At 39.9% G+C, this 16920-nt stretch overlaps 1 protein-coding gene across 7 annotated transcripts in view; it reads left to right on the top strand.

Annotated features, from left to right (window-relative positions):
- The first annotated feature begins 5789 nt into the window (after positions 1–5789).
- The window catches only part of gphnb (gephyrin b), a 126577-nt gene continuing 115446 nt past the window's right edge, over positions 5790–16920 (top strand). For 4 of the 7 annotated variants that reach the window (XM_014015483.1, XM_014015481.1, XM_014015482.1 and 1 more), the window contains exon 1: positions 5829–5952. In XM_014015483.1, coding sequence (XP_013870937.1) covers positions 5889–5952 — 64 coding nt within the window. In that variant the 5' untranslated portion in view covers positions 5829–5888. Of the gene's footprint in view, positions 5953–16920 lie in introns of all 7 variants that reach the window. The other 3 variants (XM_014015485.1, XM_014015484.1, XM_014015486.1) reach the window with 2 other exon arrangements.

Below are 16920 nucleotides of genomic sequence, written 5' to 3'. Positions count from 1 at the left end.
ATGGATGGATAGATACAAGGATGGATGGATAGATACAAGGATGGATGGATGGATGGATGGATGGATGGATGGATACATGGATGGATGGATGGATGGATAGATAGATTTAATTTTAAAAGGTCTCTGTATACTTCTAAACTTTAAAACTGTCATCAACTTAATAATAAAGTGAGTCTGTCAACAAATGTATATACTTGTCATTATATTACCTACTAAGCAATAAATACTGAGAATAGAAATTTTCAGTTTTAATGTTTTTTCCTGCTTCAAACAAAGTGAAACTCACTGATTGTACATTAACCTTTGCAGCCTGCCAGTTTGCTTGAAAAAACACAGAAATATCAGGTGTTTTTTGAATGTAGCACAAATAAAAATGTGCAGAGCCAGCTGTTTTCAGCACAGGCGCTCTGGTTTCTTACACAGACATTACATCAGACATCTTCCTATTGATGGATATATGAGTTGGTGAAATGACAGAGGAAACGTTTTCTTTCTGTGTGGCCCAGAGAAAACCCAGACCTAAAGTCCTAAACCTCCAAATGTCCATAATTAATTATCACATCCATGAGCGGGAAAAATAATAACCACTAGTGTGGGATATGAGTTGTTTAACATTTTGCTAAAAGGCTAGTCTGTTAATTATTAAAACATGTCAACACACACGGGCCCCTTACATTGTGCAGATTGTCCTACGAGTTAATAAAAACAGCCGGTCCTTGTTTCAAATCGATACAAATTGAAATATGAAATGATCCCTTCAGCTGCAGTAAGCCTGCTTCCTGTGTCCTTTCCCTCCTGTGTGTGCAGCGATGCTCTGCGACGCCAGCCAGCTTTCGGAAAAGCAAAGTCTACATTGCGTTAATTCAGAGCAGGGAGAAATCCTGTATTCGATGTAATGGGTTTGATGCCCAGACCCCGCGGCGATGCTCTGCGCTGCTGTAATGGTGCTGGAAGATGGCAGAGATCCTGTGTTCATCAGAATACAGCCGAACACACAGAGTCACTCTTCTCTTACATGTCTGCCAATGGAAGTGAGGGGCGATAATGTTTTTACCCATGTCTTTGTGTCTGTCTGCCAAAATATCTCATGAGCTAATGAAAGGATTTTCAAGGATGGTATTATGTATTTTCAAGGCACGTACTTTAATTTTGTATCACAATCAAGTAACTATGTTTAGCTGTTTATATAAAATAAATCTGACTTTGCATCATTGCTTTTCAAAGCACCTTGAAACTGGCCTCTGTCTCTTTAAGAACCTCCTACCATTTCAGACACTTCCACTTTGGCACATTTTCACAACAATGTTCCGGGGGAGGGGCCCTCTGTGGGGCAGGAGCTTGGCTGCAGGGAGGAGTTTTGTAGCAGCAAGCGTTTAGGCAGCTCCGTGTCAGATTGAAGCGTTTCTCAAACAGGCATGATTGAGTCAAAGCAACACTGGGTATGTGTTTGATGAGGGAATACGATTTTTAATTACTATTAACTTTATTCATTAAAAAAACAACAAAAAAAACACATTTACATACAACAAAACAATACTAACTAGACATGGGTTTTTATGATGTAAAAACAAATGTGCATTGCCTACAGCATTGGACTTGCAGAATGAAATGGGACCAAGTTCAAATGTGTTTTCTATACCAGCTTGTGCCTGTCACGTCAGDAGYTGTTTGTAATTAAGGTAATTGTGTGACAATATGAAGTTTGAAGATATTTTTTTTTAAAGTTGCCTTAGCTGGGTTTTAAACCCTGATCTCCCACATGAAAGTCCATGACATAGACCATTAGACCAATGGAGCTGTGGCAGAAGGTGGTGGCAGGGGTTGGTTTGTATGTGTGCAGAAAGAGGCCACATTGCCAACACAATTATCGACACTAAACTACAATATATTGCAACAATTGGACAATATTAAGACAGTATTACAGTAAAACATCAAAATTCAATCACATTAATATTGTAATCACTGAACTACTGAGTTTAAATATTATTAAACTATGGAGCACTACCATATTGTGTAGATGCAGCAGGGGGCAGTATTGGACCAATACAAGGCTCCATTGACTGCCATTATAATTTATTAAACATTAATATTTCAAAAACTATAAGTTTTACAGGCACCAAAAGGCARAGCCATCATTTGGCACAYGYGCTTTACAGATATAAATTACAATGGCAGCTCTAGGACAAAGTATGCAGGAGGAGAAGCATGCCAAAGTTGAGATGACTTGGATGGGAAACGAATCACAATAGTGTGCGTTGCATTGGCAATGCACACTGATAAAATACAAAAATATAAAACCCAAAAAAGTCAATTACCCCTCCTTTAATGAAACTATCAGAAGTAATCATTTTGATTTACGTCTACAAGTTTAAAATCAAGCAGGTTACAGATAGGTCCTTAAGAGAAGAAAGGATACGGTTGAAACAACCCAAGTTAAATGCCCCTGTCATGATTTCTGCTATATTTCCTGCCCTCATCATATCCACCACAGGACACCTTTCTAAACTGACCCATGATTGGATACAAGAATAACAGTTTGATCCACAAACTGTCCTCACCTTGTCAGAAATCCTTCCAGAAACGACCGGCCAATCAAACACGCAAGGTGTTCAGTGGGATGTTTAATGGGTGTACAACGATCGGGTACAACATCATAAAACAGTGTTCAACTTTGTGGGACTCCTTAAAAGTGGCAGCTGCATAGTTTATTAAGCATTACACAACTTCAGCCTTCTGTTTTCATTTTATTAACGGTGCAGGATTGGGCTCGTTGGTCAGATTAGTAAAGTTTTATTGCTTTGTGTGTTTCATGCTGTGTGTTGGTTTTTATTTTTTTCCCCTTCTTAATCTGTTTTAGAAGTTTTATTTCTAAAACGGAAAACAAAAACATATTTTTCTGCTCAGGAAGTTCAACCGTGTGCAGAGTGTTTGTGTTTAGGGGAGGTATTGCTCACGGCCAGAAATTCCAAAAAATGATGCTGTAGTTACGTAATGCAAACACCCGAGCAGCTGTCCCCCCATCCTCCTCCTCTGCATCTGGGGATGATAAGGGACTTCCCCGGGCTCAGCACAAAGACGGGGTGTCTCATGTTAACAGCTCCCTCTGTCTGCTCAGGCTCCCCTTATTATTGTGATGGATTGTGAGAGGAAAAGGGAGAGTGATGGTCCTTGCTTCCTCATCACCTATCCAACGGCAGCGAGCAGCGCCGCTGACGGAAAGGCAATTACGCCGTCTTTATACCACGCTCCCGTGCACAAGCATACTTATTGTCACACTACATAAACACAGTCCTCTACACACCAGATGGGGTCCCTGATGTCTCCAGTCTGATGGCTGCCTCTCCTCTCCTCGGTTTTCCCCTTTTCCTACCAACTGGGAGGTCGCAGCCTTCCTGGGAAGAGGCTCCCTGGCTCCGGACCATGAAGTGGACGTCCATGTTTGTTCATGACAGAAAGAGAGTGTCTGATTTCTGTCCGTGAAGCAGTGTCTGTGCACGCATAAGATTCTAATTCTCTCCTTTAGCGATGTTTGTTTAACACTGACGGTCGTGGACAACAAGCCAGATGTTATGATGATACATAAAAAGGAGCGTCTCCTCACGTGTTCTAACACTGATGAATCCACTCCCTGTGTGTGCTTCCTGTGAAAATTCACAAAAAGAATGTTATAGATGTTTTTGTACTCTTGTGTTTGTAAAATGTGCAACTCTGAACTATTTTGGTTTTCAAAGCTTTTCTCAGTTTCTCACTTGAACTCTCAAAATGAATAAACTTCACTTCAAACAGAAACGATGTTCCAGATGAGCTGATCTCTCATCTGTTGGGACTAAAGGTTTCAGCTTAGGCCTGTGATTAAAAGTAAAATAAAAGGAATGAGGAGTGGAGAGAAAGGAGAACATGAACAGCTCGAGAAGAAATTGTGGATAAACGAGGAAAGGTCACCAGGTGGGTATTCCTGGTCCTTATTTCAAATAGGTCAAACAATAAAAATAGATCAATAATTATTGACTGATATGACACACTTATATCATGAAACATTTTTCAGACTTTTTACCCTGCTTTATTTTAGCATCAACTTTGGATTTTTCCACGATCTTAATTTGGGTTGGCTCCAAGGAGGTTCTATAGAACTGGAGTGCGCAAAAACCATGTGACCGTGTGATCGGCTGGAGAAGCTAACGGCTAACGCTAAACAGGCAAGACTCTGGATTTCCCATTACTGTACATGTTGACAACAGAGCAGAAAAAAAGGACTGATGATGTAGAAATCATTAAAACTATTAATATAATATTAACACAATTATTATTAATAGTTTACAGTTTATATAATCTATCTAATGTTTTAAATAATGTCAGAAAAGCTGTTTGTGTTCTGGATTTATTAAAAGAAGATAAACAGGAAAACGTCTCATTTTACAACACAAGTCAGCAGATTTGATCTTATTTAGCTCAATGTGATCTGAGCAGAACATAATGTAACAGTTTAAAATTAAAATAATATTATAAAGTCCATGTAATCACTGTTAGTTATTGAACTGGTTAGCAGATATTAGCTTGTGGAGCATATACAGTATGTAGAGTTTAGCTCTGTTAAATCATGCTACAATTTAATACAAACTTAAATATTACTTTGTCCTCTGATTAATATTTAGACCTACAGAGTGTAAAATAATATTATAAATGTCTGATTAATATTTAGACCTACAGAGTGTAAAATAATATTATAAATGTCTGATTAATATTTAGACCAACAGAGTGTAAAATAATATTATAAATGTCTGATTAATATTTAGACATACAGAGTGTAAAATAATATTATAAATGTCTGATTAATATTTAGACCTACAGAGTGTAAAATAATATTATAAATGTGAGTATTTTTAGGTTTCTGTTAGAAGAACCTGATCTGTTAAGAAGATGTTAGCTAATAGAGACAAACATTTTCTAACTGTTGGCTGTTAAATATAAATATTCTTATTTTTTATGACAGTAAGCAATAATAAATATACTTTATTACAGCTGAAGTCATCATTTTTCAACTAGCTAAAGTCTAAGTTACAGGCTGACTTCAGGTCTGGTTTAGATCATTGTTACTTATAAATTATATATTTTTCTGGTATAAATCTGCTGTTTTACATGATTGTTGAATGAAATTAACATAGTTAAAGAGTAAGAAAATTTTAAGAGTAAGAAAATTTTACTTGGTAAGATTCTTGAAATAAGAAAAAATTGACTCAAATCAAGAATTTCAAGAAAATTACCTAGTAAAATTTTCTTACTCCATTGGCAGATATTTTGACTTAATTTGAGTCAAATTTTCAGACTAACAAGACAAATAATCTTACACATTCTGAAAACAAGATTATTATTCTTACACAGTCAGTTCTTGTTTAGTAAATCAGTCTCAAAACAAGATCAAAAATATTTTTTGGCTGAAGATAAGGTTTTAAAACTTGGTTAGGTGGACAGTTTTTGCAGTGCACACCAAACAATCAGCCCCGCTAAAATAGGCCTAGTGACGCCACTGGAAAAAAGTATCAAATATGACATTAAAGGAAGAGTTGCACATGTGTGTGAAAATGTGATTCCTGGGTAAATCACAGGATTAATCAGGGCTCCACGCTACTATGCTGGCAGGTGGCCAGCTGCGTGACGTGCGGTTTAAACGGCCCCCGCGTCCTGCCGGGGCTCAGATGATCGCTCGGCTCTCCACTCCTCTCGTCTGGCCGAGGCTCGATTGCTGTATCCCCGGCTCTCCTCCTCCCCCCTCCTCTTCCTCTTCCTCCTCCTCCTCACCCTCCCCTTCCCTCTCTCCTGTAAGTTCGATGAGCTCGGTTCTGGGCCCTGCCGTCCGTGAGTTCTCGGTGCGGGCGACAGCGCTGCTGAACATGGCGTCAGACGGGATGATTTTAACGAACCACGACCACCAAATCCGGGTCGGAGTCCTGACAGGTAAGAGGCACCGCCGCACGTCGGTTCTGTCCTCTTTCTGCTCGTGTCTCCATGGACCGGTTTCAGCCGGGCGGTGCATTTGGATACATCTGCTGGATTTTTTTTCTCTCCTTTTTTCGTGGCGGCTCTGTTTCTCTCTCTCAGGCTTTTAGCTGCCTGTTCTTGGAGACGACGCAGCCTGGATTATATTTATAATGTTTCTCTCCTTTTTTTTTTCCTCTCCTGTTTTGCCGGTGTGCATCTCCCCCAACGCACGCGGCTGAAGCGATGAAAAACGTGCACAGGGTTTGTGTCAGCGAGCTGTAAATAAGCGCTCAGTTTATGTGTATTGAATAATTCATGCCTCCCCTCATATCTGCTTGTCAGAGCTGAAAATTACAGCTGGACTTGTGCGTTGTGTCGCTTCCTGGGAGATGCTTGGGCTGTAAATTGCATTATTGACAGCCAGCTGACCACAGCGGTTTTTGAAGTGTTGCTCACGACAGTTGTCTCAGCGCATCCTTGGGCCTTTTTCTCCTCTTTCTTTTTTTCTGTCTCCTTTCGGCTGTTGTTGGGTTCACTTGATGCAGAAATAGACGTGGATATGTTGCTTATGTTGTGAGGTGACAGGGCTAAATGAGAAGTTGACAAATGGCTCGGTTTGATGAGGTTGCACTCGATGGTAAATCCTCCTGTCAACCCCCCTCCCTCCTCTGAACGCAACTCGATGACTGCGCGTCTCGCACTTGACAGTCTCTGGGAACGATATGCGCCTCGGATGTGCAACAATGAGGCAACGGATGGAGCGGCTCTTTCACTGGCCTTCACCCCCCCCACCCCCACCCTACCATGAGCCCCCCCCTCTCGCCACCTCTTATCTGAGCTCAGAGCCTATTGCTTTGTCACGGTTGCGCACGTCAATCGGGTGAATCTGGCCAGTTGCGCTCATGATCGGCGAGCAAATCGAACATATTTTGGGGGGAGGGTGGGTTTCAGTGCTGGCTGCATGATAAATGCTGTGCAGAGGAGGAATACCCCCCCTTTCTGTCCATTCTGTGTGAGGCTGGGTCGATCAATATTTCATGAAAGCAACACACACACACACATGCGGTTTTGTATGGAAATCCGGTATGATGGAGGTGGTAGGCGGTGTGTAGCGGTGGAGGAATTACTGTGCAGACCCTCCTCTGAAATCTGCCCGGGAAAACCCCCACCACACAGCCACTCGTCTCCTTCTTCATCCCCCCACCTCCTCCTCCTCCTCCTAATGTTAAAAGAAAAGAAAAGGGAGGGAGAGCGCTGTCCATCATGCCGAATCCCTCAGTAACCAGTGATGGGGAGACAGGATGCACCTGTTCAGCACCATGGACAGCGCTGTCCTTGGTGCTGAAACCCTCAGTGACCAGTGATGGGGAGGCATCAGCACCATGGACAGCACTGCCCATGGTACTGAAACCCTCACAAACCAGTGATGGGGAGGCGGGATGCACCTGTTCAGCACCACGAACAGAGCTGTCCATGTCATGGTGCTGAAACCCTCAGTAACCACTGGGATGGCATCAGCTCCACGGACAGCACTGTTCGTGGTGCTGAAACCTTCACAAACCATAAGCAGTGATGGGGAGGAATCAGCACCACAGGCAGCGCTGGCCATGGTGCTGAAAACCTCACAAACCAGTGATGGGGAGGCATCAGCTCCATGGACAGCGCTGTCCTTGGTGCTGAAACCCTCAGTAACCAGTGATGTGGTGGCTTCAGCACCAAGGACAGCGCTGACCATGGTGCTGAAACCCTCACAAACCATAAGCAGTGATGGGGAGGCAAGATGCATCTCTTCAGCCTCTTTTTCCTCCATTTCCACCTTAACTCTTCCCCTGACACAACTGAAATTTAATGGAACAGAGGAAACTAAATCAAATGCATTTTCTGTCAACATGCAACGCAAATGTATCAAACAAGCTAAACAACTACAGTAGCTAGAAGCTACAATGACAAAACTGCTAAAAGCCAATAGGAGCTACACTAGAACTAAGCTACTAAATGCAGTAAGGCTAAAAGCTTAAATTTGCACAAAAAGAGGTGAAAAGTTAACTTAATAATAATAAAGTTAAAACCTAAAGTAAGCTAAATGTTGCTAAAAGTGAAAACTAACAAAGTAGCTAAAATAAGCATAAGAAGACAAACAAAGCAAGAATTTACATATTTTAAATGAACTGAACAGATTTCAATTTATTTCTCTGATTTTTTTGTTAAATAAGCTGCAACTCAAAGATGTAAAACGTTGTAGCTAAAAGCTAAATGTAGCTTGCTAAAATTAGAAATCCAATAGCTGAAAATGGCGAAAAAGCTTAAATTTGCAAACCAGTGTCTTAAAAGGTAAACTTAGAAATAATAAAGTTAAAAGCTAAAATAAGCAAAAATATAGCTAAAAGCAAAAACTAAGAAAAAAGCTAAAACAAGAAGACAAAATTAGCAAGACTTTAGAGAATATTTTTAAATAAACTGAAAAGACTTCAGTGGAATTGTCCATATTGTTTTTTGACAACTAATGTAAAATAAGCCGTAACTCAAAGTTAAATGTAACAGTGTAGCTAACAGCTAAATGTAGCAGAGCTGTATCTAAAAGCTTAAAAAGCTGACTCAGCATTAACCCAATTTAAATTTGATGCTTAAAGAAGTTATCTTGTCTTTTCAGCTAAACGGAGCCCATCCCTGCCATCTTTAACCCTTACATTCGTACCTCCCACCACATCAGAGGGGTTAATTTCTTCATGTGTCGACTCGTCAGTCACTCGGATCCTGAACTGTGTCCTCAGCATTGTGACAGGTTGTCAGTCTGATTTCACTGTGCAGCCTTGACAATTCCTGCACACATATGCTGACGTTAAGACACGCACCGACACGAATGACAGGCTTTGTCTTTTTGATGTATTTGTGTTTGCATTTTTAAATTCTATTCATGTATTTATTTATTTAATTAATTGTTGAATTTTTTTTATTTATTTTTTTTAGTCGGAGGGCTTGCCCTGTCTGGAAAACAAAACTTTAAAACTAAAGGTTTAGCATTTGACTGAGATCATTTTAGTTTGAAAATGGGTGTGATTTCATGTGATATAACTGGAGCTAATGCTACATCAAGTTTTAGCTCAATATCTATTAAAAAGGACTGAGTTATAGCCATTTTGTGTTGATTAATGGTGATTAGCTGTGGCAGCCATCTTAAAATGAAAAGTGAACTCATCATAGATGTGCATACGGTTACATTCTGTAAATTGTATTAAAATTCATCAGGTTTTTCACAAGATATTTTGCTAAACTGTTGATTCTGTTAACATTTCATGTTAAAGTTTTAAGCAAAGATCTTGTGCCCTTTGAATATGTGTTGTGAATGACTCTCAGCTACAACCACTCCAAATTGTATCACAAAATCTAAAAACCTGACAGAATTATTGCAGTTTTTGTGTTTTTGAAGTCCAGTTGGTTGTGGTAGTTATCTTGAATTAGATTGTTTCTAAAAGTTATTCACCTGTAGCTGCACATCCAGTGATTATTACCTGAAAGTGTCATCAGAATCTGTCCAGTGGTTCACAAGATATTTTGCTAACAGACAGACGCAGGCAAAAGCATTTCCGCCTTTTGTGCCAGGCGATGAGGAGCGAGGAAATAAATAAAACTGAGGTTTTTGTGTTTGATCTGACCCTTTAGTCGTCTGGGATTACAGACGAAAGGAACCGTTTGCAGGATGATTTGTTCTGACAGCAGAACGCCACAGATGTGGTGCGGTGATGAGATTAAGCTCCAGACATTCATGTTGACTGGATCCGGCTCACAAGTTGAAAACTCGCTGCCACACCTTCTGCATCCACTCTGGATGTGCTGCTGGGGTTTGGGGCTGGTGTGAGCAGAATGCTAATGAGATCCTGAGCGGAGCTCGCTCTTCCTTTGTGCCGGGGTTAAAGGTCGCCCGTCCACTATTGATCCCAGTCTCCAGGACACAGAGAAGACCTTGGCTCACCCTCTTCCATCACTTAGCCACGCATCTCTAAAGACAGGTGACAGAGCACGGGGGAGGGGGGGGGGCGTCTTACTTTAGATTCTGGACACAGCGTGGAGGAGGTGAGGCTGTGCAAGTGTGACTTTTGTGATTGATTGTGTAAAAAATGTTCTGTGCTGGTGCGAAATTCTGACAATATAACCTTGGGCAAAAATACAGTTTCATTGTAGCACCAAGAAAAATATAAAACCAGGATTTATTTACTTGTGTTTACAAACAGAAATGCAAATACTAATTAAAATCCTGTTTAGGTATAATAATAAAATTGTGATGATATATTTCTAAGTTGTCAAGTGCGTGCTGCAGCCTGAAGGAGACGAGATGCTCTGCGTTCCCTGACCCTCATTTTTCGTAACGCAGTGTTAGCGTTAGCAACACTGAAGAGCTAACGTTGCTTAGGCACATGCTTCCAGGCCGGTCTGCATTCACACCTGAAGTGAACAAGAGTTGGAAGCGGACCGAGACCACCTGAAAAATGGGACTCGGCCCGGTTGTGTGATTCGCACCAGTGTTTCACACCTGCAGCTTCCGTTCACAGCTACATGAAGGCTCAGTGCAACAGTTGTGGTCAAGTATGAGGGAAACAAAAGGATACACCCTGTCTCTGTTGTTTTGTTTTAAGGCATCCAGACAAGTATGAAGGGAAAAGGTTGTAGGTTTGACGCTGTGGCTTCCAAACACCGCGGTGTACCTTGAAAATGGAAATCGGCCCGTGCCTATTTCTGGGTTTTATTTGTCAGAAGGAGGAAAGAAACGGGATAATTGGGGGTGAACGTGCTGTCAGAGATGTCACAGAAACAATGAGAGCTTTGTTAAAAGTGGATGGAAGCTCATGCTGTGCTCAACCTGTTGTGATGTGTTCCTTTTCCCCTCTCTTACCTGTGTGTAAACACTCGTGCGTTTGTGTGTTTTCATGCAGGAGTGCTCAGTGGCCTCCTTCTGTGTTTGTTTATTTCAGTTCAGCTTTAATTGTCCCAAAACTCTTTTCTTTCAAAGCACGATGCATGTGCACTTTGGAGTAGATTCAGTCATGAAACGGCAAGGTGGTGAACTGTGTCTTCACTTCAGATTATAATTAAAGATCTAACAGGAAGGACTGCAGATCACCTGCTGCCTCTTATTCCAGAGATTTAGATTAAAGTGCCTCTGGCATCATAAGTTTTATAATACATTTGAATGCATTTTTGGAAAGATAACACTGATAACATGTTGCAAAAAAATTTAATAATAATAGAAACATGGCTGAGATGAACATTTGTTGAGATATTCCCATTTAAAGTAACAGGAAGTGATGTCATAGGGGAACGTCTGCGTGTAAACAGAGCATTGCTACAACAGCTAACAACAAACTGCAGAGAAGAATCTGATGTTTCTTTAGATTATTTTGAGTCACTATCAAAGAGAAGAGTCAGCATTTAAATAATCTTTCAATAAGCAAAAACCAAAGATTATTTTTCTTAAAGAGTTTCCCTTTGATGTCACTTCCTGTTATACTTTGACTGAGCCAAGTTCTAAACAAAATATGCCAATTATGTGATAAAAAGGCTAAAATTGTGTGTATTAAAGCAAATTTCTTAAATATAATTTTTTTCTTTTAGCATTTTAAATGTGAGCCATCATATCGAAATGAGGATTAAGTCAAATTTGGTCAAAATGACCTAATTATATTTTCAGATTCTTGGCTTTAAAAGCTACATTTTGACACCTGGATCATCCTGATTTTGTAATTAAATCCATATATATGACTTAATTTGTCTTGTTGGTTACAATAATACATAAATATTTGGTCTGAATCCTAATTTTATGTCATTTTAATGAGGAATATTTGATGTCCTTAAAAAGAGGAAACCTCAAATTATATTTGAATATTGAGATTTCCCAGCTAAAATGAACAAAGCTTTGCTAACTCACAGGGAAAATCTCAAACTTATAAGGCGTTTTTCCTTAAAATCATGTTTTTTGTTGCTACTGCTCAAAAAAAGTGCTTCAAATTTAGTTTTATGATTATATTTCAGACAGTTCGTTCAAATGATACATTAATAAGGCTTTTATTCATTATATTTTGACAAAATGCAATTTTTGTTAACATTTTAGTCAAAACACTATTTGCCTATTTCTCCATGTACAACTTTTGGACTTAATCCTCGTTTCGATGTGATGGCTCACATTTATAAGGATAATCTTTAGTTGAAAGGTGTAGCTGTTTTAATCAACCTTTAGAAATAAAATGTTGCTCAATTTTACACGATACCTTGAGATGTCACACTCTAACAATGTGTTGTAAATGAATTCACAGCCCCAAATCTGCTGAATTGACTAAATTGAATCCATTTTTGTGCTAAGATGAGCTGGCTGTAGTGGCCATCTTCAAATCCATCAGCTCCAATAATTACTTTGTGAAAGTTTCATAAAAATTTAGAAGATGTTTCATTTGAGGTGAATAATCGAATAATGCATTCAAAAACGTACAAAAATGTTGAATGTGCAAAATAATTCATATAGAGGTGCTTTTGTATGTGTCATGTTTGTTGATGGCATACGCCTTTGCACCCTGTCTTTGTGCAGCAGTTAAAATGTAGCTCTGGCTGGAAAATGTAACTTATCGAGTCCCCTTTATAGCAAACACAGAGCCACCCAAGATCTGACGGGGAGAGATGGAGAGAGACTCACAGAAGGCATTCAGTGGCTTTAATCTGCATACAGTGTGTGTGTGTGTGTGTCCTTACACAGCAGTGCTCCATGCATACACCATGATGCTGTTGAATGTGAGGCTTGATTCGCTGCCCATGGAAAGCCCCGTTGATGCTGGCTGCTGAGATTGTGAGGCTTCACTCTAGTCTTTCCTCAAACAGACTTGGATATACACTCAGGAAATCTCCATATTCTGCGACAGACAGTTCCTCCCTCTCTCCATGTATCAGTCCTTTCCTATCCCTCTCTCTCTTTTTCTCACTTCCATTTTTGTGTTTTTTTTTGTGTGTATGTGTGTGTCTCCCTCGGTTGTAACAACTAAAACCGACCCAGAGATGCGTGGGCGGCTTTACAATCTTACATGTATCACAAAGACAGGAACTGATAGCAGACATCAGCCAAAACAACCACATTTGGATCCGTTTGCAGTTCCTCCATTAATTTTCTGAGCGTGCTAAAAGATGAGGGTTAGAGGAAGATGAAAATCCAAGCCCATTCCTTAAATGATTGCTTTAACCGTTGTGGTCAGACCTTAGATATCTGTGAGCCATCACATCGAAACGAGGATTAAGTCCAAAAATGGAATGTGGAGAAACAGGCAGATGTAGGGTTTTGATTTGCAAAAATCACATTTTGTCAAAATATAATGAATAAAAGCCTTATCAATGTATTATTTGAATGAACTGTCTGAATTTTAATCCTAAAAAAAATTAGAAGCATTTTTTTTAGCAGTAGCAACAATAAACCTGATTTTGAGGAAAAATGCCTTTAAAATTTAGATTTTTTTTCCCTGTGAGCTAGCAATGTTTGTGTTTCTTTCCAACTGGGAAAACAGTACACAAATACTATTTGAGGTTTCCTCCTTATATTGACATCAAAAATGACTCAATAAATTTACTTAAAATTAGGATTCAGACCAAATATTTATGTATTATCATAACCAACAAGACAAATTAAATCATATCTGTGGATAAGCGTATGATATCAGAATGATCCAGGTATCAAAATGTAGCTTTTAAAGCCAATAATCTGAAAATGTAATTACCGGTAGGTTATTTTGACCAAATTTGACTTAATCCTCATTTCGATATGATGGGTCACAAATTATTGTTATACCCTCCTGATCAAAATCTTAAGACCAGTTAAAAAAGTGCAAGAATTTTCATTTTGCACTATTGGATCTTAAGAAGGTTCTAAGTAGAGCTTCACAATGTTAAAAGAAGAAATCAGTGCAAGAGACAAGAACTTTTGAGCAGGAATTTTCTGAAAACTGTATTTACACTCAAACATGATTTTTTCAGCTGATCAAAAGTTTAAGACCATAGCTCAAAAAAACCCGAAAACCCCCCAAAACAGAAATCAAAGTGTCAAAAAAAGGACTCAGTAATGAGTAGTTCCACCATTCTTGTTGATGACTTCAAACAATGGTTTAGGCATGCTTGATGCCAGTGTTTCCAGGAGGCTAYTGGGAACGTTGCTCCAAGTGTTGAAGATGGCTTCATGAAGGCCATCCACTGTCTGGAACTGATGTCCATTTTTGTAAACTTCCCTTGCCATCCATCCCCAGATGTTCTCAGTTGGGTTTAGATCCGGYGAACATGCAGGATGGTCCAAAAGAGTGATGTTATTCTCTTGGAAGAACTCCTTTGTCAGGCGGGCATTGTGAACTGCAGCATTGTCCTGTTGAAAAACCCAATCATTACCACACAGACGAGGGCCCTCAGTCATGAGGGATGTCTGCTGCAACATCTCCACATAGCCAGCTGCTGTTTGACGCCCCTGCACAACCTGAAGCTCCATTGTTCCATTGAAGGAAAACACACCCCAAATCATGATGGCGCCCCCACCACTGTGCTGTGTAGAAAACATCTCAGGTGGGATCTCCTTGCCATGCCAGTAACGTTGGAAGCCATCAGGACCATCAAGGTTTAATTTTTTTTCATCAGAGAAGACAACTTTCTTCCACCTTTCAATGTCCCATGTTTGGTGCACCCTTGCAAAGTCCAAACGGGCAATTTTGTGGCGTTYAAGAAGACGTGGCCTTTGAAGACGTTTTTTGTTTCTGAAGCCCTTCTCTCACAGATGCCGTCTGATGGTTACTGGGCTGCAGTCAGCACCAGTAATGGCCTTAATTTGGGTAGAGGACCGTCCCGTGTCTTGACGGACAACCAATCGGATCCTGCGGCTCAGAGCTGGTGAAATTTTTTTGGGTTTACCTCTTGACTTTTTTGTTCCATAACCCTCAGGATCATTTAAAAAATGCAAAATGACTGTCTTACTGCGTCCAACTTCAGCAGCGGTGGCACGTTGTGAGAGGCCTTGSTTATGCAGCTCAACAATCCTACCACGTTCAAAGTCAGTGAGACTTTTTACTTTTGCCATCAGGAGGTCCTGACAGTGTAAAGACTTGACAGAAAATGACATGGAATCCAGATTTTTGCACAGCTTTTGGCTTTAAAAGACTATGGTGTTAAACTTTTGATCAGCTGAAAAAAATCATGTTTGAGTGTAAATGCAGTTTTCAGAAAATTCCCTGCTCAAAAGTTCTTGTCTCTTGCACTGATTTCTTCTTTTAACATTGTGAAGCTCTACTTAGAACCTTCTTAAGATCCAATAGTGCAAAATGAAAATTCTTGCACTTTTTTGACTGGTCTTAAGATTTTGATCAGGTGTGTATGTTGAGAATGACTTTCAGCTGCAGCCTCACCTCAACTTTCAGCTTCAAATGTGCAAAATTGACTGAATTAGATCCATTTTTCTTTTAGCTAGCGTTCATTACCCGTGGCAGCTATCTGAAATTGGATTGACTCCAAAATGATTCCAGTTGTTGATGAGATTTTTGCTAACAGACAGAATTGGTTTTAAGAGCCACGGTCCAATTAAAAACATTAAAAGATCTCCAATAGATCTTTATTATATTGATCAAATTTCCTTTAAAATATTACAAAAATTCTAGTTTCTTGGAGGCCTAATCCAAAGAACTGAGGGGTGACTCAGTTAATTTTGCCGTACTGTACTTATTACTGCTCGTGTGTGTATTTTGCTGCAGATTAAAACTCTAACCATTTAATCTGCTTTTCCACGTGATTTATTATTTGGAGTTTGTCCCGAGCTCACCTTAACAGCTTCGGCACCAAGCAGCTGACAGGAGCGATGCCAGGAAGTAGTGGCGTAGCGTGCCAGAGCTTCTTGACCAAAAACTAAGAGTCATCTGTCTCCAAATTGGCACGAGCTGCTGCAGGGTTACGCTCCTCTGAATCACTCAAACAACCGTCTACGAGCACAGCAAGTATTTGGCATTGCTGCACCGAATGTTTACATGGCAGGAATCAGAACGATGCAGTGCTTGAAACTGTCCAGGTGTGTTACTTAGCACTTTGTGTGTAGCTTTATTGTGTGTCGAACCAAGGTAGCATCACAGGTGCACGAGAGGTGTTTAACGTGTTAATACTCTTCATAGTTGTGTTGGAGCTCCTCCGTGTGTGAGAAGCGTTTTGACAGAATTGTTTTTTTTTACGTATCTGAATGTGTGTGTCTGTTGGCTGTTTTAATGAAACTTTAAGGGATCCATGATTAGTTGTAACATTAGACTTTATTTGATAAACATTTATTTTAACTGTAAAATAAAGATAAAAAATACTGTAGGATGTTTAGTTTTGTAAATTTTTAAAAACATATTTTAACACGGAGGGGGCCATTTTATTTCCACACAAAGCATTCTGGGTAAATAACGACGTGGATAGGTCCTCGGTGCGAGGCTGCTAGCGAGCTATATCCACCCTGAAGGTTAATCTTGGACAATATCTGATGATCGACTCTTTTAAATGAAACTAGAGAGCATTGACAGAGATGAGGAGGTAGAAATGACTCAGCCTGTAACTGAAAGTATGGATGGAGGACAACAGTTTAGCTTGTAAACTTGTCACTCATGTTCTCCTCTCTGTCAACGCTCTCTGGTTTCATTTAAAAGAGTCGATCATCAGATATTGTCCAAGATTAACCTTCAGGGTGGATATAGCTCGCTAGCAGCCTCGCACCGAGGACCTATCCACGTCATCATTTACCCAGAATGCTTTGTGTGGAAATAAAATGGCTCTGTCCGTGTTAAAATATATTTAAACTTTTAGTTAAAAAATTATGGAAACTAAACAGTCTACAGTATTTTTACAGTCTTTATTTTACAGTTAAAATCAGGGCTGTACAGTGCGACATATACACTCACCAGCCACTTTATTAGGTACACC

Source organism: Austrofundulus limnaeus, unplaced genomic scaffold (assembly GCF_001266775.1).
Source record: "Austrofundulus limnaeus strain Quisiro unplaced genomic scaffold, Austrofundulus_limnaeus-1.0 Scaffold129, whole genome shotgun sequence".
In the NCBI taxonomy this organism is placed as follows: Eukaryota; Metazoa; Chordata; class Actinopteri; order Cyprinodontiformes; family Rivulidae; genus Austrofundulus; species Austrofundulus limnaeus.
The sequence above is the reverse complement of the archived record's forward strand: the minus strand, read 5'-3'. Positions and strand labels throughout refer to the sequence as shown.